Source organism: Camarhynchus parvulus, chromosome 4A, assembly GCF_901933205.1.
Source record: "Camarhynchus parvulus chromosome 4A, STF_HiC, whole genome shotgun sequence".
Taxonomy (NCBI): domain Eukaryota; kingdom Metazoa; phylum Chordata; class Aves; order Passeriformes; family Thraupidae; genus Camarhynchus; species Camarhynchus parvulus.
The window spans coordinates 8,643,595-8,665,128 of NC_044600.1; the positions used below are offsets into that span (position 1 = coordinate 8,643,595).

General features: G+C 40.9%; 1 protein-coding gene across 1 annotated transcript; it reads left to right on the forward strand.

Annotated features, from left to right (window-relative positions):
* The first annotated feature begins 48 nt into the window (after positions 1 to 48).
* On the forward strand, positions 49 to 16,239 carry COMMD5 (COMM domain containing 5). Its single transcript, XM_030967933.1, has 7 exons — positions 49 to 221; positions 2,271 to 2,431; positions 3,560 to 3,588; positions 7,340 to 7,390; positions 11,377 to 11,472; positions 13,140 to 13,215; positions 15,719 to 16,239. The coding sequence occupies exons 1-7, from the start codon at positions 80 to 82 to the stop codon at positions 15,818 to 15,820; spliced, it is 657 nt and encodes a 218-aa protein (XP_030823793.1). The 5' UTR covers positions 49 to 79; the 3' UTR covers positions 15,821 to 16,239.
* The last annotated feature ends 5,295 nt before the right edge of the window (positions 16,240 to 21,534 follow it).

Below are 21,534 nucleotides of genomic sequence, written 5' to 3' on the forward strand. Positions count from 1 at the left end.
CCGCTCCTTCCGGCGCCGCGCACCCACAGCGCCCCCTGCCGCGGGGAGGGCGCGCGGCCGGCGGGCGGGAGGCGCGGCCATGGCGGCCGGCGCGGCGCAGGGGCTCGGCGAGGGCGGCGGCGGCCGCGGGTTCCTGGGCCCGCGAGTGCCGGCCGAGGTGGAGGCCATGGCCAGGGGCGTGCAGGACGTGGGCAAGGAGACCTTCCGGCGGCTCCTCAAAGGTAGGGCCCGTGCGGGGCCCGCGGGGCGCCGCCCCGGCGCGGAAGGGCCGCGCTGCCCCCGCACAGGGACGCGCGGGGTTCCCGGGCAGAGCCCACGGGCAGCAGCCGCGTTCCCTGAGGAAGCCGTGCATCCTCTCGGGAAGGCAAGGACAGCTCTTAGAGAGCTTCCAAAGGACACCCAAGAGTTTGGTGAAAGGCTATAGCGGGGAAACCGTGCGGACTGAGGTCACTTGGTCTGTTCGGTCTGGAGAGGGCTGAAGAGACACCGCAAAGCTGGCTACAACCTCCTCTCGAGAGGCTGCGGACAGACGGACGCTGATGCCCTCTCTGGTGACCAGTGACAGGACACGAGGGAACAGCATAATGCTGGGTCAGGGCACTTCAGCTTAGCTATGAGAAATAGATTCTTTCCCTGGCAGGTGTTGGGCACTGGAACAGGCTCCCCAGTAAAGTGGTCATAGCCTGACAGACCTCAGGAGGTGTTGGGACAGTTCTCTCAGGCACATGGTGGGATTCTTGGGGTATCCTGCGCAGGGCTGAGCTGGACTCAATGATCCTTCTGGGTCCATTACAATTCAGAACATTCGGTGATTATGTGACAGCTGGAGGGCTGCAGCTGCAAGGCCGCAGCTTCCTGCAGCACTTCCCTTTGCTTTTCCCAACAGGAAGCTAGAGCTGAGCTTTAAATAAAATGAGGGACTTGATTCGTTGTATTCTATAATTCTGTGAAATAATGAGGAATGGAGTTCTTCAGCTTCAGGATGGGCCTCAAAGTCAGCTGAGTGCTATAAAGTCATTCCTCTCCCATCCCTGTGTCCCAGAGCCAGCAGCCCAGTCCCTGTCAGGCTGTGTGTGGCAGTCAGAGACCCCTAGGCATCTACAGAATGTCCAGGAGACAATACAGCAACCCCAAGGTGCAGGTGTCCTGTTGAGGTTGAGGCTGTAAGATTTGCAATGACTGATTTCATTTTTGTCTGTGAGGTTTCTCCCTCTAGTGAGAATTTTCTCAAGGCACCTTTGACCATCAAAATCAAGAGTTACACACTTGAGTAAATTATGGTATGTAAAACAATCATGGACTAATGGAAGAGTTGATTAGTGGAGTGAAAGCACAGCTTGCTGGAGGGTAGCTGCTGCCCAGCATGGTGTGACCCTGGCATATTCTCTCTGCTAACATCTTGTCAGGGATTTCCTTTTTTATTTGAAGGACTCAAAACACCTGGTAGGTGGTTTGTCTCTAAAAGTGTTGCTGCACAGTAGCAGAAATGAGCAATGTTTTCAGGGGTTCCTTGTAATACTTGAAATAATAAAGCTGAGTATAGGCAGAGGCATTTGGAACAGAAGTGCACATATTGAACTACATTTGCTGTCTAGTGCAGGGACATAGAGACTGAAAAGCCTTTTCAGTGCTAGGAAGCCTGACTGTATGGGTTTGATTTTGGTGTAAACTATCGCCTGCTTTCAGGTGTGCAATAAATGCTTCCTACCATAGCAGAGGCAGACAGTCCTTCCAAACCAAGTGCCTGGAGCCAGGGCAGTGACCCCAGTGCAGGTCCCTCTGCAGTGGGTGGGCACAGCTTCCCTCTGGTTGTGCAGAACTGGCACAAATCTCCCATCACTGTCTGCTCTTGCTGGCCTGTGACTCACCGTTTGCAGGGCTGCAGTTTTTCCTCTGAAGGTTTTGTAATCTTTGAAGATGTGATGGATTTCAACACTGTTTATCTACATCGTTCTTGCACTTGCACCAGGTTTGTTTTTTGAGGCTGTTGCTGTTACTCTATTGCTAAACAAAGACTAATGTAAAAAATTAGATGCAGTTTCATATACCTGATCAGTTCGCATATAAAAACTGCATGTAACAGTATCTGAAGGTTATCCAGCCAGTGGTGTTGCAGGCTCTGCTTGCTACACTGTCTCAATGATTGATTTAATTTTTGTCTGTGAGGCTTCTCCCTGTGGTGAGTTTTCTCAACGCACCTTTGGACCATCAAAGTCAAGAGCTACACTGTTGAGTAAATTAAGGATCTTGCTTTTTTTTCTTATTCACAGTCACTGTTAGTGCATTGGAAGGAAAAGACTGCAGGGAATCTGTCAGGCTGATTGCAGAAAGTGCTAACCTCTCAGAAGAGCAACTTGCTTTCCTCATTTCTGGCATGTACACCCTCCTCCGAGAAGCATTGAGACTTCCCTTATCAACTTTCAAACAAGAAGTAAGTTCTGAGATTACCTGGAACCTTGATAAGGTAAAAGCTGCATCAGACACAAATCACCAAAATCATCTAAATCTCATTTGCCTGGGTGGGAAACTGCACATAAAAATGATTCTCCAAGTTTAGGTTGTTGGAAGAAACTGTTAAAAATCTGGAATTTATTATTTCACTTTTTGGGTAGATTTAGAGCAAGCTTTTTGAAAAAATATTTAAGCTTTTGGAAAAAGATTCCTGTATCTATTTCTACTTCGGCATCTTGTTCCCTGTGCATGTTTGTTTCCACTCATAAATTAAAACTGCCAAAGAAATCATAGCAAAATGTTATTTCACAGGCATCAACACTCTCTTTACTCTAACTGGGTGTTCACACATACCACTCATTTTTGCCTATGCTTTCAATTTCTCATATTTGTTTGCCTCCTTTGTTCACATTTCTTCCATAGAGGAAGGAAGGTATTAAGGCCAGAACAATATAGTGGAATTTGGAAGAAAGTGCAGTTTCCGTTTATGCTGTGGATGTTTGGTGTGAATATGCACACACTCACCATGTTCCCAACCCCTATCCCTTCGTCATGGCTATTTTCTTCATTTTTCATGTTCCCTTACCTTACAATTTTCTTTTCTCATTTTTATGTGAGTGAGCCACTTCAGGGTTTCCAGTTTTCCAGTTGTTTAAGATACAGCTTTGTATTTACCCAGGCATACTGGGAAAGCCCCCATATTGCAGGAAATGTAGTGGAAGTATGCTTTTAATATTAAGACCTTATCTTCTGCCATTTCCTTTCTCTTGTCATAGTTTAAACAAGTTACTGCAAAATGTATTTGAGAATAAGGGCATATAGTCACTCTAAAAGAAAAATGTTTCTGAATAGCTACATAAAAAAAGTGGCAGAAATGTGGTTTTGAAAAATAAAGGCTTCCAAGATATTTAGGTCTTTAAATCACAATTTGATTGAACACTTCTGAAAATTCTTTTCAAAATATTACCAGTCATTTCAAAACTACTGGCACTGAAGTCTAAAATTTTTGGGGAGAGATACCAAATAAGTAACCACTATTGTGGCAGTAGTGGAGAAATTATCCTTTAAGGCTATATCATGTAAAATTTCATCTTCCTTGTCTTTTCAGGTTTTTAAAGAAGACCTGAAGGAGCTCAGGTATGCCTGTATACACCAGTTCATTTAATGTTTGTTTTTTCATGGCTTTTATGTAACTGCTTCCCCAAATTAACCTTTTTACACAAAAAAGTTGATATAAAAATTACCTGTAAATACCTCTTAATGCATCTGTTGCCAAACATCATGTAAAGCCAGAGGGGAAAAACAGGTGTTGTGTAAGACTTGATTTAGCACTGAGCATGAGCAGTTTTATTTCACCTGCTGGGGAGAATGGTCTGATTTATTCTGTAATGTAGGTTATGCAAATATGAGTGACCTTCTCTCTGCCATCCCCACCTTGCCCTGCAATATTTTTTTAAGTGTTTGGTAAGACAGTGGTAGCATTTCAAATGCTAAGAACTACCCTACTTCTTTCCTTCTTTGAAAGGTCAATGATATAACGTTCATGAAACCCAACCACCATGTTCAGCTATGATTTCTCGTGCCCATTAGCCAAGAAATCATGACCTTTGTTACAGCCTTTGACAAAATCTATATCAGTCTTCCATGAGTATATCTGAAGGGATCATATCCTAAAAGCTAGAGGTCAGGTGCTAGTAATATTTATAGGTTTTCCCTTATTTCTATATTCAGTAGCAATGAGAGAATAACAGCAGTTGATGTTTTCTTCTGTAGTGAAACCTCTGCACTAAGGCTTAATTATTTTAAAACACTATTTTTGCACATTTCTTTAACATTCTGATTGCTAGGAGAAATAGATGTTTCTAATTCTGTCTTTTTTCATCCTTATTTGTCCATTAACCTGTACAATAATGGCTTTCTCCTCATAAGCAGTTAAGTCATAAGCACAATTTACTTTATGAGCCACTTCAGGCAAGCTAAAACTGCAGATACAATTGGGGTGTAATCAATGAAAGGTGGCATTTGGGCCATAGTGAAAAGTGCCTTGCAAGTTGATACAGTTTTGTCTGTGGCTCAGTGCTGTAGTTTGGCCTGCCTTTTGTCTTGAGTGCTCAAATGCAAGCTGCTGCCTCTGCCACATCATGGAGTTCACACCCAGGTTAAAGTAGGTCAGTAAGAAACTGATGAATTGCTTTTGGCCCAGTGGGAGCTGGTGTCTTTTGAGGTGCACACAGAATGTGCCAAGCTTGATTATGGAATAATGAAGAATACAAAAGCTCCATGCCAAATTCTCTGGGTCTGGGTGAATATTCCTCTTCTGAGCAGTGGAGAAAGTTGGTATAGTAGTCACTGTCCAGGCTGGCTGTGTCACAAATGCAGACTCCCAGGTGCCTGTCCTTGTCATTTGACCACACTTCAATGACTTACACTTTCATAGTTGTGTTTGGGAGTTTTTTTTCTCACTTAATGGTTTATTCATACATTTTAGTCAGATTCTTTTCAGTCTTGATGACCTTTTTTATATCTTTTATATCTTGGTACATCTTTTTATCTTATTGTTCTGGTTAATAGGGCTGATCTAGAAGCAATAGTTAGGTAACTGCATTAGTGCTGCTTGCAGACTTGAGTGTTTTATGTGCTGCTAGTTGCTGCTATGCTCCATTATTCTCACAGTACTAGGACTCTTCCTAACTTCTGTCTCTGACAGTCTTACTTCCTGTCAGTAGCTCTCTTCACCTTGTGGCTAAACTTTTAGAAGACTAAATAGCTTATTCTACTCTCAAGCTGCGATAGTTCTGTGATTAGAAATTTGGCAGCACCTTTAGCACCTTCAGTTCCTCTGGGAAACATAATTTCCTACATTTCCCAGTGGGCTTGGGTTTGGAGATTAAATACTTGCAAGTTTTCAAAGCACTTACTAATTACATTCAGACACTTAGCCTGCTGAAGTGGCCGTCCTCTGATCAAGCGCTCAAAGAACAGTGATGTCTTGGCATTATTGATCCAGTGTTTGGGCAGGTATTTTGCCTTTTAAGGCAGAAAAAAGGCCTATAGCCCTGTTTTTTGTTCTGTCTTATTTTAAAAGGTTTGAACTCTGTGCCATGTAACCTTATTTTTTTTTACTTCTTGCATTCTGTTTTGGTTTTTTCAGTGAATCTGAAGCTTGAGCTAATTCTGCCCATATAATATCCTGTACTTATCAATTTTCTGGTGAGGTACCTGATCTTGGCTTCTAGTTTTGATGAAGAGAGAGGCTGGAATACATGCCAAATTCTGATTAACTACATCAATATTACTAGTTTAAAAGAGTTGCAGTTCCCTATTTCTTAGCCTGAGTGGTTGAACCAGTGGGAATAAATTCACACTAAATTGTGGGTGCTTTTTCCCCCTCCCCTCACAGATTATTTAATAACTTTATGACTCAGGCGAATAACATGGGATTGAGACATCTTCACACATTTCTTGCCCTTTGAGTCCCTTCTTCAGAATGTTCCAATGACAAGTGATAGCTATCTGTAGTTCAGACTGAACTGTGCCATGCTCTATCTTATCTGTGTCGTGCGTGACTGGCCTCAAGTGTGCTGCTTGAGCCAGGAACAGAACTTTCAGCAAGATCATTGACTGCACAGCAAAAATAATGCAAACTCAAAGGTGGTGTTAATGCTTCTGTTTTAGTAATGCTCTTGAGTCAAGCAAGTGTTGTGGTAGGTGTCATCATAATCATATTACAGCCCTGTCTCCAGCTATTCCACTACATAGTCAGGGTATCCAGTCAGTGTCAGGATGGGCTAAATGATACACTGGCACAAAAGTATGAGTAATGTTTGCAGAAATAGTCTTGCCTCTTCTGAAAGTCAGACTCTTGCAGCCAAAAAACACTGTTCTAGTTCTTGCTAAAATTAATTTCTTTTTACCCAAGCACTATTTTAAAATGTGGTTTAACCTCACTTCTCCCTTTCTGAATTTGAGCTGTAGTAACTGCTGTTTCATCATCCCACTGTGTGAGTTGTTTTTTCTCTGGTCATTAGACACTGTAAGCTCTTTAGGACATATAACTTCCTTGTTTGCTTTGATTTTTCTTTGATACACTGCTGTGTGTCTCAAGCCACTGGTGAGTAATGTCTCTGGGCACTGATTCATGGTGACTGCTGGATTTAACTGTGGCAGCAGCTGTAGTGGCTTCTCCCACTTGTCCAACCTGCCTCTCTGTAGGAGATTACTGTCCCTGTGGCAAAGGCAGCTCAATGGATAGTGTTTGCTCTGTGGTCTTTGCAATTCACAGCCTGATCTATTGAACTGAAAATCAACAGAAGCTTGTTTGTAAGGCAACAGCAGTGTCAGAGGAATGGTGAAGGAGTGGAGAGGTGTGGGGTAGATGGTGTGTTAGTCTCTTCAACCAGTCCCCACATATGCTCCTTTTGTGAGTAGGCCCTCTGTTTGAATGTTGAGAGGCAATTCCTTCTGTGTTCATTACATTTGAGGTGAAAATGAAATGAAACATGTACGTTTGGGATTTTTGAAAGCATGCATTGCTGGCCTACCTTCTGCACTTGTCAGAGCCATCAGTAAAATTTTTCTTGACTTTTCTGAGAGAAGTTAAGCCAATACTGGATTCTTTTGAAATACACCATTGCCATACAAGGTAGGATGGGAAGATGTAGCAGTTTTTAGGGTTCTTGATATATAAACATAGGTTGTCCTTTTGAGAGCCCTGACTGAATCAATACTGAAGGGCTTACATAAGAGCTGGCAATTTTATGCAATGGAAGATGGAAAATGTTGACACATCTTTTGTGTTCTGTAATAGATTGAGGGTTTTTTCAGGTAAGGCCATATAACTATGGTTACAAAAAATCCCTAACTGTTTTGTCTTGCTCTTCTCTTTCAGAATACCAGAAGATTTCATTGTGGACTTTTCCAGTGTAGTCTTTGGTAACAGGTTAGTGTCTTCATTGTGCAGACAGCAAGGCTGCACAGAGCTCTGCTGACACAAATCCTTGGTGTATTGAAGGAACAGCAATGTTTTCCAAATTAATGAGAACAAGACTTGTCCCATTAGTTTGATTCAGCGCAGTATGATGTCCGTCATGCATGGCAATACATGCATTAAGTAGCTTTCTTGCCATTTCTCAGTTTTTCTGTGTTCATCAGTTTTTATAATGTTCTATAGACTGTAAGGTTGATCAATACCTACAGATGAAAAATGCAGCAGAGAGTTACTCATTTTTGCCATCATTATCCTTGCAAGACAAGCTACATAAGCCCCCTACCTGCTCTGGTTCATGGCAGCTCTCTCAGATAGCATTTCTCAAGTCTTAATGTACAGTTCAGTTGGGAATTCACACTGAGTGACTTGATGACTACACATATGAGATATCAAGTGCTCTGCCTGCTGTAATTCTCTTTTTAAGCAACATTCCTCAGTAACTCTAGAGTAAGTTCTAAACTGAGAGCTTTTTGAACAGCCTGTCTCTTTTGTTGCTTCTTGGTATTCCCTTTTTGTGGAAGTTTCTCTGCTCAACCATGTTTAGCCTATTCTACATCTAGAAATTAAAAATCTTGAACATTTTGAATATGCAGACTTGTACAGGGCAAGGAGTTGGACTCAGATGATCATTGTGGGCCAACTTTCCTTCTTGAAATCTGAGGTCACTCAGCACGTGACATCACCAACCCAATGCTGCTCCAGATGCTCTGCATGGAATCCCAATAATCATAGTTGTGGTTTTTCAGTTACCCTCAAGGGTCTGAGTGCTGCTACCAAAGCTAAAAATATTTTTCATTTCTTTGATTAAGATCTTGGCTTACAGATAAAGGTTCTTGGAGTAAAAATAAATTCAGTCATTTCGTCTTTTCTTTGCTCTTCTGTTTGAATTATAGGTGTTAAGAATGCAAAATTCATGGTTGCAAAGTGGAAATACTGCTTGCAGTAGGGAAGGAAGATAAATTTAGATGTAATTTGAAACATGCATGATTGTCTGTTTTCTACTGTGAAATCACGATGCCGGAAAATTTAGCTTTTTCTCGTTTTGAAAGCTGTGATTATCCAGTGTAATCTTGCTCTGTGTTTTCAGACCAGAAAAGAACACCTCAAGTTTGATTTTTAGACAGATCTGCTTCTACAATCTTAAATGTAACACTGAATCATACATATGTTTATTGAGTTGTAAATATATATGTTTGTGATGGTAAGAGGTGCATTAGCATGTGATCAAAAATTCAGTAATTCAGTATGAGCTAGATAACCCAGAAAAATCCATTTTTAATACTTTTCCTGGCATCTTATCTTATTTTTGGAGTTCTTTTCACTAAACAACAGCTCTGAAGTATTTGGCATTTGTATTTGTGTCCCCACAGTTCCACCAAGCTATGTAGACTGAAAGAAAAACTTGCCACATCAAATAACTACATGAAATTAAAACTGTCTTTTAAGGGAAAGGATAACACTAACTTCACCCTCTCTGAATGTTTATAATAAATGCACTGGGTTTTTTTTTTCTAATGGTGTACCTTTAGTTTCTACCAGGAGGGTGCATTCTGTGTGCTATTTGTCAGCATTTCACACATACAAGTTTGTTCAGCCTTCCAACTCAGTGGCCTGCAAGGCATGTCTTGTTATGTGCATAGGGAACCATCCAGAAATTGTCTTTAGTTTTGGTACTGGTAGATCAGCTGCTGCTCTAAGTTCTCTAATCTTTCATTTTCGAGTTGCATCTTTTAGCAGGTGATGTTCTTGTCACCAGGTGTATCATCCTTTCCACCACAGCTTGTATGGTCTCTAGGATGGTCTCTACCTGATCCATGGTCTTTTGCTTTTTCTGACTTCTGCACAATGTGCTGACAATATATTGCTGCTGCTGGTACAGAGTGTTTACAAAATGTAATTATAGGCTATAGGTTTTAGATGTAAGATTCATTGAGTCTTTTCTGCTCCATTTTGCTATTCCTCTCAGAAATCAATGGCTTGATTAGCAGCCTGTGTAATTTCTGTGTGCATGTTGGCCACTATGCACATTCTCTCATCTTTACAGGATTCTTGCAGTTCCCATTGTGGTCTTGTCCAAGCTGGGAAGGTCCTGACAGAAGTTTAAGCTAAGCTATAGAAGCTGTGACTCTTCCTAGGAGAATGGTACAGAAGTGCAGTCCTGACCAGAAGTAAAGCTTTGTGTTTGACCACAGAAATGCCATCTCTCAACAGTATTCAAAGCTTCCCCTCTGTTTGGGAGGTCATCATTTCTGATCTTTTCCACCACTGCTAAGTAGAATATCTTTCTGTTTTTAAAACTCCTTTCTTCCCCCAGGGTGCTGGTGCTGCACTGAATGGACTGACTTCCATTGATGGGAGTTAACATGTCTTAAGGAAACGGTAGTAGTGTGGCTATTTTTAGGAAGTCTCCAACTTAAGCAATACTCTGGCAGCAGCTCTCCACTGAGGGAAAGGCCTGTTCTTACTGTTTAATCCTGCTAATGACTGTTCTGGACTCCAGCTCCTCATGGCTGCACCCAGCTGTGGTGACCTACTTCCTATCCAGGAGTTGACAATGAGTAAGAACCAGCTGATCTACTTTTTTGCTCATTTCTTTACCATGCTATTAGGAATGTGTCTCACTTCTGACACCACCCAGCCTCCCCTCACCAAAGAGATAAATTCTTATTTATATCACCTTTACAAAATGCAGGACACTTGGAGGATCTCAGCCTGTGAGTCCCTGTACCTTATCAGATCATTCATCTTTCTGGGCAGTTTCTATAGGCCCAGCTAACTTGCACACAAGAATCTCAGCAGTGATGTGAGACTGCCATTCCAACAGTGCTTGATTTGTTCAGAGAAGATTCCTTTCTGATGCAGAGTCTGTAATTAGATTATGTCTAGCACCAAGGATAAAGGATGTAATGTTTCTTATCCTGCCCTGAGTGGAAGTACTGGAGTAGCCTTGAAATGTACAGTAAATAAATTCCAGGGACACAGGATGCTTGGAGAGAAAAAAAACGAGTAACACAAAGTCCAGAATCCACCTCCTGAATGGACCAGCACAGTGACCTCATTCTGAAATTATTTCTGCATGTATATCTAAGAGTGAATGGTTATTATATATTTGTATCAGATTTGCCATTTAGTTATCCAGAACTGAGTATGTTGTTAAAATTTTGAAAGTTGTCAACCATCTGAAATTTAATTGCTGTTAACTGTATTCCCACACAGAAATAAACTAGGACTTGATCAGCCTGATTCTTCCTGCAATATGAGTAACAAATTAAATGCTTGGCTTCTTACACATTAGACTAGGCAAAAATCTTGAAGGCTGAGCTGGGGTTGGCAGTGAACATTATGTAAGGAACTTAAAGTTTGTAAATTATGTTGGATCAACAAGAACCACTGTGGGGTTTTTTGAATATGCTTCAAAATACACTCAATACACTAATATTATATTTTAAAATATTGCTGCTTGCCAATACTAGATGGTTTTTGCTGAGGAACAACAGTGACCTTATGCAACTGTTTTGCCTAAGCCATCTGTCTTGTCTCTGCTTGCTTGTTCCTGTTGGATTTGCATGAAGGTAAGGATATGTTTGCAGGTCCCTTTCTACACCTCACAGTTGCATATAATTGAAATAATAGGTATGCCAGCCACCACAATGACTTACTACATTTTATAGTGACATTAGTTTACTAGAGTTATACAGTCACTTGGTCTCTTTTTTTCAACATGGACCTTAGTTAAGCATAGAAATAGGGGATAATCTGAGCACAACTATCTTAAAGCCACAAAAACTCTGCTTATTCAGACCTCTTTAAGTGAGGACAGATGTAGGAGAGAAACAAATTCCAGACAGGTTTGTACTGAGGAATTCTGTTTTCTCTTTAGATTGTTTCTTCTTTTATGGATTTACATTTCAGCCTCCTATTTCTGATTCACTCTTCAGGCGTCCCCCTTCCGAAGGCACAGCTCTGGTACAAAGAAGTCGGCTGCCAAGTATCCAGGACTTCAAGTGGAGAGTGGATGTAGCTATATCCACAAGGTATAACAGAGAATCATGCACATCCTTGGAATTACCTAAGATTAAACTGATTTCTTGTGCTGCTTGAACATTTTAATGCGGTCAAACTGTGCCTTGCTGTTAGGGATTGGCAGGTAGCTTTAAACAGTAAGATATGGGTGAAATTTTCTGAACAGTGTGGAAGTCAGTGTATATAGACTTAACTGCTGGTAAACTCAAAGTTTGAGTATCTTATTTTAAAACTTAACAGAGTTGATACAAATCCACAGGTCCTGGTGATAATGGCATAGATTAGTCAGATTAAGCCTCAAGCAGCTAGGCAAGTTCTTAGTTTTACTGGAACAGGGGAGGGTATTCATCTATTCAACTTCTCAAGCAGACCATCATTTTTTGCACATATTAAATGAATTTCCATCTCTTGTACTCTGCTTCAACAGAAGTTTCAGGGTAGCACTGCCATAGTTATGTAACTGGTCATTGAACTACCTCCTAGTTTCTTTCACAGCAGGAGTAAAAGCCTTTGAGATCATCCTGCCTGTGCCTGCAGTGAACAGCTTCTTACCATCTGCCACAACAGAGGCATGTGGGGGATGGATCTTTGGCTAGACCCAGAAGGAAACAGAAACCTGTTGTCTGTGCTGTTTGGTCTCTGTCTAGTCCTAACCAGGACAGACCAAGCTGAAAGAAATTAGATGATCCAGTCTTTGTTAGTAGTGTAATTTGTTAGTATGAGTGACTTCATGTTGTGTGTCTGAATATCTGCATCTGGGAGAGAGTGCTGTCTCTTTGCTGCCAGGGAGGCCCATGGTTGATCAGGGATTGTCTTCCTGAAATCAAGAAAAAAGGCTCCTAAGAGAAAATTGGAATGGCCACAAGCTACTAGTTCAGGTGACTTTCTGATTAGCAGTGCTGTAAGCACCAATAGGTATCACTCTGTAAAAAAAGACTCTATACTGGTACGAGAGCAAAATGTCCAGGTAAACATCCTCAGGCACAGTGCTTGCAAGCTGAAAGCAAATCCTATGATTTGTTTTCCAAACTACACAGGAGGAGCAATACATTACCAGTTTTTGTTTTCCTTCCTTTTAATTTTGTTTTCAGTTAATCTTCCCCCTGGGATTTCTTGTTTATCATCCAGCAACAGCCTCTGCAGGAAGGTATGGCAGCTTTGGGCTGTAGTGCCTGTCTGTACCTGAGGAGGCTTTGGCAATGTCAGTTGATGGAAGCTGCACAAGAATGACTCACTTCCCTTCTTTGGGTCATCAAATAAAATAACGCACAAATTTAGGATGATGCCTGGAAGAGGCTGATTCCCCGAATGAGGTGGCAGTTGAACGTATGAAGGGATGGAAATGATTAATACAGCATGGTAAACTGCATAAGAAAACTGTGCATTATTAGCAGTATTTGGTCAGCTCTTATCATAGTTCTACTAAACCAATTATGTAAAAATAAAAATGCTTCTAAACTTGCAGTTACTAAACTATTAACAAAATGTTAAGTCTCAATACTGAGGTAAATTGGACAGAACTGTTATGTTCATGAGTTTCCAGCCAGAGTCTGTGACTGAAATTACTCATGTTCTGTGTAAAGCCTACATGAACATCTAAAATTGTTAATGTGCAATGCTGTACTCATCACAGTGCTGATCTGTACTGCTGTAATCCTAATGATGTAAATAATTTCAGTTCACTGGCCCGTGCACTCCAGCCATCCATTCTGATGATGATGAAGCTTTCAGATGGGACAGCTCATCGCTTTGAAGTAAGTCTGATTGCCATAATAAACAGTAAGGAAACCACTTCTAGTTTTATTTAGAAAGTTGAATTATTACTTAAAATACTAAAGCTTTCGTAAATGGTGTGTTACCATTGGTTGGTTTGCTTTGGAATCCTTCATGTTCAGTGTAGCCACATAAAGTATTTAATGAAATACCAATCAAAATCATTTCATACCTTGTTCCTGCACGTGTTCTGCTGAACTGCAATTTATTAAAAGAATATTAATTACTGGAAAGCACTATTACATAATGTCTGGTTTGATTAAAAGTTATGGGGTTGTTAAGAACTGTAACCTTCAGACCTGATGTTGTCTCTTGAGGGCAGGAAAATTACTGGGATAGTTTATATAATGTATGATACACTTGTAAACCTTCTGCATTTGGCAGAGAATGGTAACATTCTTTTCTGTGGCAGAGGTAGTTTTATTCTTTTTCTTCAGAACTGTTCTGGCTGCTAGAAAGTAAAAAAAAACAACCCTCTTTGCTTGTTACAGGATTAGTCAGTGGCAGTATTTATGACACTGTACCTAAAGGCTTGCCAGAAGATGGCATAAACTCTTCCATAATTTTAACCTTTGAAAAGGAATGCTATTTGTTCTATAAATAGCATGGTGGTGCGTACAGGAATTCAATGCACAGCAGGCATTGTTACATTTGAACTCTGTACAGATTTTGGGTTCAGTTCATTAGTAGTAGTCTGGAAGAAGCACCAAAGCCCTGTGGGTTGAAAGAGGTGGACTGATTTTACTGTTAAATTGTTTTGCAACAAAGCATCTGTAGAGAAGGGCATAAATTCTGTGCTACATTGCAAACTGTTGGGGGTGTCACTTCACAGGAGATCAAATTTACCCCTTTGGACAGTCCAGCTTAGAGCATCCCATACACTATATCTGAGGACTTCCATGGAACTTAAATGATGCCATGGGACTTCAGGTTAACCCTTTACAAAAGGGTAAGTTTCACTTGTGAGGATAAAATCTAGTTTATTCCCACTTTAGTTCCTAGCATATCATGTCCAGTGTTGGTCTTGGTGCCGTTGTTTCTGACTGTTTAGGTCTGATTTTAGGGTTTGTTTTTTGTGGGTTTTTCCCTCAGTGTGAGTCTGTGGAAGACCTTTAGTTATTCTTAGTGGAAATGTGTTTGTCCAGCACATGCAGGAGTGCAGATATCTGATAACAAACAGTGTGCTTCTCTTAGAATCAGCTCTTTACTGTTGCTGCTACTTGGATCTGAATGCCAAGGGTGTGACTCCAGACAGGATTTCTAGATCTCATGAGAGGTCTTCCCACAGTTAGCTCTTTGGGATAAACTTGTGTTTTGGTTTGAGTAAGTAAGTTTATGCAAGTAAACATAGTCCTCAGATGTTCAGTTTTCCTTTATTTGAACACATTCAGAATGTTGTGCTAACTAACAGGGCTTATGTAAGATGGTAAGTCCAGAAAATAATTCTGTTGTGAACAGTTTTAAAATGTGTATAGCACAGGGAGAAGTTACACTCTTTGGTCTCCATTTGGTATTTTAATTACAGTATGGCTTCTGACTGAAATTGTTTTTTTTAAAGCAGTGGGAATTGCAGCATTTTGAGTCTTGATGTATGTATGTCAAAAGTGAAAAGGACATAGTGCCTTTTTATGCATTTCTGATGTATGTGGAAAATGCAAATCAGGTGTTGGGTTCCTCTCATATAATTGGTATCTGTGCCAGAGTGGGCAGGAGGATGACAAGGGGCTCTGCCAAAAGAACTGCTGTCTTCAGTGCAGTCAAAGAAGGAAATTAGGCAGTGCTGTGCAGACTGTGTGGGACCAGCCAGACTGCACTGGGCACTCTTGTGAGTTTGTGCACTGCACTGGTGTCACCAGGCTGTGCCACCAGGCTGTGCCTGCACCCAGCTGGGGCTCTCTGTCTCCAGAGAGAGAATTTCCATCCACTGGGTTTCTCAGGCTTGAAATGGTGAGGCCATGAGTCTCCTGCACAGCTGAAAATGCTTTGTGTGTTTAACCCTAAATCTTTTGCCTTCCACACATAGTGGAAGTGCCATTTGCTCTTGAGGTTGTTGCTAACTGTCTGGCCTTGAGTCTCAATTCCTTTGTCTTGTAAGTTTGGACAAGCAGAATATCTTGAATTTGTTGCTTGAGAATTCTATAGTCTCCATGACCTTCCAGATGTCTTTCCTTCCAGTCCATGACTTTTATATCACCCAAAGCAGTTCTCAGTTTACATCCTTGAGTATTTCCTTTCTCTCATCAGGCAGTACAGAAAATGTACAATCTAGGTGTTATTTCTGTTTTTTCCCACTCTCCTTTTCCATGTGGATTTAGTTGAATTACCTGAATTTTATTAACCTTAAATCCTTTGTCTTAAGTCTGGAAAAATTAAGTATTTTAAGAGAGATTTGCCTTACACTGCAGAATGTTCCATATCTATAGGCATACTCTAGTCAAGTTCCTGAGACGTCTTGTGTTTTCTAACCTGAGCATTCTGTTTCAGGTGCCAGTTGCAAAGTTTCAAGAACTGAGGTACAATGTTGCCCTCATACTGAAGGAAATGAATGATTTGGAGAAGAGGAGCATACTGAAGATCCAAGACTGAGCACTTTTAAATTGGGAGTTTAGAGAAGAGATCTGAAACCCTCAGCATGTTTGGTGAATGCAAAACAGGGGACCATCACCACTTTGCCTCTATGAACTTCAATGTGGCATTTATAATGTCTGCTGTAAATATTTTTTTTTTCAATTCAAGTGTTTAAAGCACAAGCTCTTTTTGTAAGACTTAGGAAAAACAAAACATTTATCTATGAAAAAGTATAATGCTCTTTGTGAACATTTTTGCATGATTCATCAAGACATTTTTTAAATAACCATCTTAATAGATGTTAGAGTCATTTATTTCTGATTATGATTCATAATTCTAATGTTTTTTGATAGTGTGCTACCGGAAGCCCTATCAATGTGTATGTATCATAATAAAACTCTGCAATATTTCAAATAAAAAATAAAATAACAAACCCACTCCTGCCTTCTAGTATGACAAATGTGATCTTGAGTTTTGCATAAAATTGTTGCCTCATTTCTTACTAAGTGACTATGGTTTAGCTATGGATAGTTAAAGGCTAATTTGAAAGAGAATTGGAAGACTGGATCAAGAAAGAAGTATCATCTGGCCTTCCAGGACTAATTCCATGGAATTACAGCAGTAGGAAGGTGAAATCTATTTCTTTATCTGGTTGATCAGAATGGGCTAAATAGCCATAATCTCCTAGTTTTGTAACTGGAAATGCCTGCCTCTTGTTTCAAGTGTTGCCTGTGTTTGATTCCATGGAATCAGCTGCCATGAATAGGCAGAAACCTCTGGCCCTGCAGTGGTGGTGAGCAGCAGGAGGCAGTGATCTTGTAACCCCAGCTCATCAGTCCTGCAGGTCAGACCCCAGGATGAAGGGGCTGCCTGCAGCTGGGATGGAAGTCACAGGTAGGAGGATATCCAAGCCCCCAGGCTGAGACAGCAGTTCAGCACAGGCTGAAGTTTTCTGAGCTGCTCAGGCCGTTGGACTGGATGGTCATTGTAGGTCCCTCCCTTTGTACTGGAATAGTCTGAGTTACTCCTTTAGTGAATTTACCTTGGAAGGACTCCCTTAATGTGCAACTTGTTTCAAGTCTCATTTAAATACCATGGGACCACATGTATGTCCCTAAGAGCTTTGCCAAAAACCGATGAATTCCTCACTCCTTGCCTGAATTAATTTTCCCCAGTAGCAAAGACAAGGAGGCTGTGAGCAATTGCCCAAAGACAGCAGGCTGTGGCTCTAGAACTCAGTTTGCCAGAAGTCAGATGTACTTTAGAAAGCAAACGCCACTGCTGCTGTTAAGCATTGGTGTATTCCAGCTAATTGCAGGGTTTCTATCACAGTAATACCACCCATATTTGTCTCTTTCATGTTTTGTGGTTGTAGAACTTGCCTTTATCTTCCTCACTCCCTGCAGAAAATTACTGAAATTAAAATTGTGGGTTAAGGAGGCCTTTTACACTCCCACAGATGTTTGTGTAAGAAAGGATGACTTGCCTTTTTGATTTAAAAAATCACAACAAGCATAGTAAGACTTATTTGTCATACTTCTAAAGAGGAGACTTCTTTGACAGCAGTCCATACCAATCTAAAGATAGCTGGATAGCTGTGGTCCAGAAAGCTTTTAAAACCTGTGCAAAAATGTGTCCTGTAGTTTCAAATAAACCATCAGCAGGATTTCAAATTGTTCAGAAGCTTCCTGTTCCATTTGCTTTGTAGTGGACTCATCAATAACTTCCAGCTTTGATCCATACTGCATCTTAGTCTTTTAACTTCCAAGAGGACTGCAGATTGCATTAATATGAAGCTTGTTCATCTTCCTTGTCTCTTACCACAGGCTGCGAAACAAAACATACATCCTTGTGTTCCTTGTTACAACATTTCCCTTCTGGCTGCTTAGACTTGCATTGTTTCAAACTGAAAATGTTTCTCAGCTGAGCCTAAGTGAAGTAATTTCAGACAAAGGGAGTTCTGCTGCATGGAGGTAAAATGACCTGTTGCTAAAGGCATTTGCAAAGTCATTCCTTAATGCTCAGAGCAGAGGAATCCATGAACACCTTCTAGAATATATTCATTTGGTGGTTCTGTAACAGCAATTGCTCATGTTCTCCAGAACTGGAAAGACTTCTTGGCTGGATTTGTCGTGTTCTCTGGACCACTTAGTCTTGAATTTGTCTTGCTACACATTAAGCAGCAGTTTACTATAATTGCAGAGTTACCATGTATGCTGATGGGTGCTTGAAAACTTGGGGTGTTCACTCCTTTGTACTTAAGAATTAAATTGGCCTTTCCTCCTGAGAGATTAGTAAAGCAGAAGTTGTCACCAAAATGGCTAGTGGGAGTGCATAGCAGATAGTTCCTCAGTTTTGCTAAAATGAGAGTCTTCAAAACATTGTTAGGTTTTTCAGAATTCATAATGAATTACTTGTTAAATACTTGTTCAATGCTGAAATATCTTCTTTCTTCACAGCTGAAATACCCTGGAATTTGAATTTCACTGAATGTCTGGCTGTAGCCCTTTCATTCCAATGCAGAACAAAAGTAACCTTCTAAGAATCTGGGTATGTCTGAACAGAAATTATTTTATCCAAGTCACTCTAGTTTTGGTTGTGCTTCAAGGGCACGTTGTGAATTCCCCTTTCAGTATCACAGAGTGAGAGACACAGCCTGAGTGGGATGCTTGCTTTGTCAGTCCTGAGGTCTTGTCAAGCTGATCACCAGCCAGTCATCAATTAGGCAGGCAGGGGTATGTGTGGGAAGGGCACTGGGGTTTTTTCTTATTCCACAGTTCATGGACCAGTAGGTAACAAGAACGTTTTACAGGCTCTGTTGGTATTTTTCCTTGAGAAACAACACCCTGTGATAGCATTGCTCTCTCTATTGGTGCCTTGCATTTATTTAAACTGGATCATGTATTTGTGTCTTAATAGTAGTGATTTTCTAACCATGGCATATGAACATAAACTTCTCTATAAAGCCTTTTCTTTAATTTCCTTTATAGAGGACAGAACATTATGCCTTTTCTTTCAAGATCAATTAAACAGATTTAAAGTAAAACTTGGACTTGATGGTTTCTCAATGTAAATTGTGTGTGAATGATAGCAAGGATGTCCAGTACATGAAGGAGTAGTCACAATAGGCAGAATGCAAAATAAGAGGTAAAGATAGTTGCCAAAAGTCATTCAGATGTTCAGTGGCAAAATAACACAGAAGAACACACATATCTTCTCCTCTTGTTCCCTGTGCATATGTTAGTGCAGCTCCTGACATAATGGTCAGGCTTCCTGCTTGGTGCTTTTTGGAAATTGCCTCAACTGCATGGGCCATCAGTCAAAATCTGTTCTTGCTATGGACTATTACAGCACGTGCAGAGCACATGGAAATAAAAAGCCATCTGTGGCTGTATTTGTGATGTGACTTTTCACATTCCTTCTTCCTCCAGAGAAGGAGCTCGGTCAGTGTGACTGGTTTGGAATTTCACACTTGAGTTAGTTGTGTTTGAGAGGGGAGCAATGCAGGTTTATTGGTGGCTTTTGTGGACTCAAAGCCTGATGCAGTTTATGGATTCAGAAGAAGGCTGAAGAATGTAGTCATGCTCTCATGCTGCTTGTTATGCCAGCCATTAACTGCTGGAAGAAGATCAGTATCGTGCTCATTGTCATTAAAAGGAAGAAATTAAGCCTCCCTTTGCAGAGAAATCATACAAGGGAGATGTGCTTTTGCAGAGTGAGTCACCTCCTCACTTTAACTTTTTCTGTTTAAGTAAAGGATAAATCCGTTCTTGATCTCATGAACAATGCAGGTAGGCAGGAGGGTGCTTTTTTGCCTCTTTCTTTTTTTTTTTTCTTTTGCCTTCTAATCAAGTACACCTCATGACCTACTGCTGCTCCAAGTCCATGAATATATGTATGAATGTATGAAAACTCTATGCTTTCAGGATGTGTTATATAAAAACACCCCAGCATATCTAGATTATGTATGATCAATTCACACAGCTGTTTTTGCTAAAAAAGTCTCTGCAGGGCCAGGCCTGTATCCGAATCAAATATTTAGTAGTTGTTTGACTTGTAGTGAACAGTAAATTAGTATCTTGGCTTTAAAGTATTTTGCTGTTAGTGACTGTACGGCTCACTCTGTACCTGTCACACCCCCAAGTACCAACATTTACCAAACACCACACATACCAGGCACTAGGAGAGGCACAGCCAGCTGCTTTCTCCCCTGAAAAAGAGGGTCACAGAGTTGTTGCCCATAGGCCATCTGTCATAAGGTCATAACTATTTGCAGGCTTGGGATAAAGCTCTGTGTTCTGAACCCTCCTTAGCACAGAGCTCCCACCACGGGGAGTAGCTCATAAGCACAGCGTCTCTTTTCCCTTGAAATGTTTCAGCCATGTCCTGCTGGTAGAAGAGAATTCCCAGAAGTGCATTTCCCAGTGCCTTTCTGAGACGCCTTTCAGTCCGGAGTGCTCAGACTGCCAGCCAGCTCTGCAGCTGCTTTCATACATTGAGAATAGGAACTGTGGAAGTTCCTTGCAGTGCACAAATGCTGATTGCATTTCCTATGATAAATCTATTCCCCTTCCCTAGCTTGAATTCACATTCTGCTAGAAACCCTCCCTTTCTACCATGACTTATCTCTTTAAGTGTCTGCTATGTAACTATGTAAATACTGGTGGCGTTTCTCGGATAGAGATTGTCACTGCATTGCTACTGGTAACCAGTGGTTATGTCACTTTCCCTCGCTTGAATAGGCTTTGACTCATAGTGGTTTTCAGGACAATGGTTATAAAATAACACACTGAGGGGTTGCTGAGACTATAGTTTTGCAATAGAGACAACTGCTGACCTCAAGGCTACAAGAAAGCATTTTTCTTCTTTTTCTTAAGGGTTTTGTTCTTCAGCACGAGATTTTCTTGCATGGAAGTTTGGAAAACAAGAAGTCTACGTTAGCAAGCTGGAGCCTGGAGGGAAAACCCCACACTCCTGAGCACAAATGCTCATTCTTTCTAACTCTTCTGAAGCACTGCTTAACTGAAATTTTAAGTGCTTCAGTTGTCCCACCTTTCTTTGGTTTACTTGCTGGCAGCCTGTGCCATACTTTGGATTATTGTCTGATTTAAATGATGGCAGAAAGAAGAACTGAAACCGGTGCTTATTCAATTCTTTTTCTAATTAAAGGACTTGCTTGAGAACAGCAGTCAGATGTTAAACTTTTCTTTCTTTCTTTTTTTTTAAGATTCAAGAACCCTAGAGACAAGGACCAAATTTTTGGCAGATGCAAAATGTCCTCCAATCACAGGAATCAAAAGAGCATTGGAGGGTCTGATGGCTGGCTTCTGTTCCAGGTTCAGATCTGATTTTCTGTATAAGCGTAAGGTTGCCTGCACATGGACACAATCATCACAGAATTTGTGTGTATCATTAAAAGTTAAAATCCAGATTTTAAGCAGCTTTAAACTAATTTTTCTTTTTAAATCTAAATTTTCTCAAGTATCCTCCCTAAACAAGGTCTTGCAAAACTCAGGTTGCCTCTCCTTTCTTTCATCTTTTCTCCTGTCCATCCAAGCTCCACAGGCAGGGCTTGTCCTTTAATACCTGTTTAGCTCATGCAGTCTAAACTGGGGAGTCCAGACACTTCTGCAAGTAAGAAAATGGAAATTAATTCCTTCATCCCCTCTCTTAAGCTTCATGAGGAGGCTGATTACATCAGTAATAGGATATCATCAGAAATTTCAAATTCT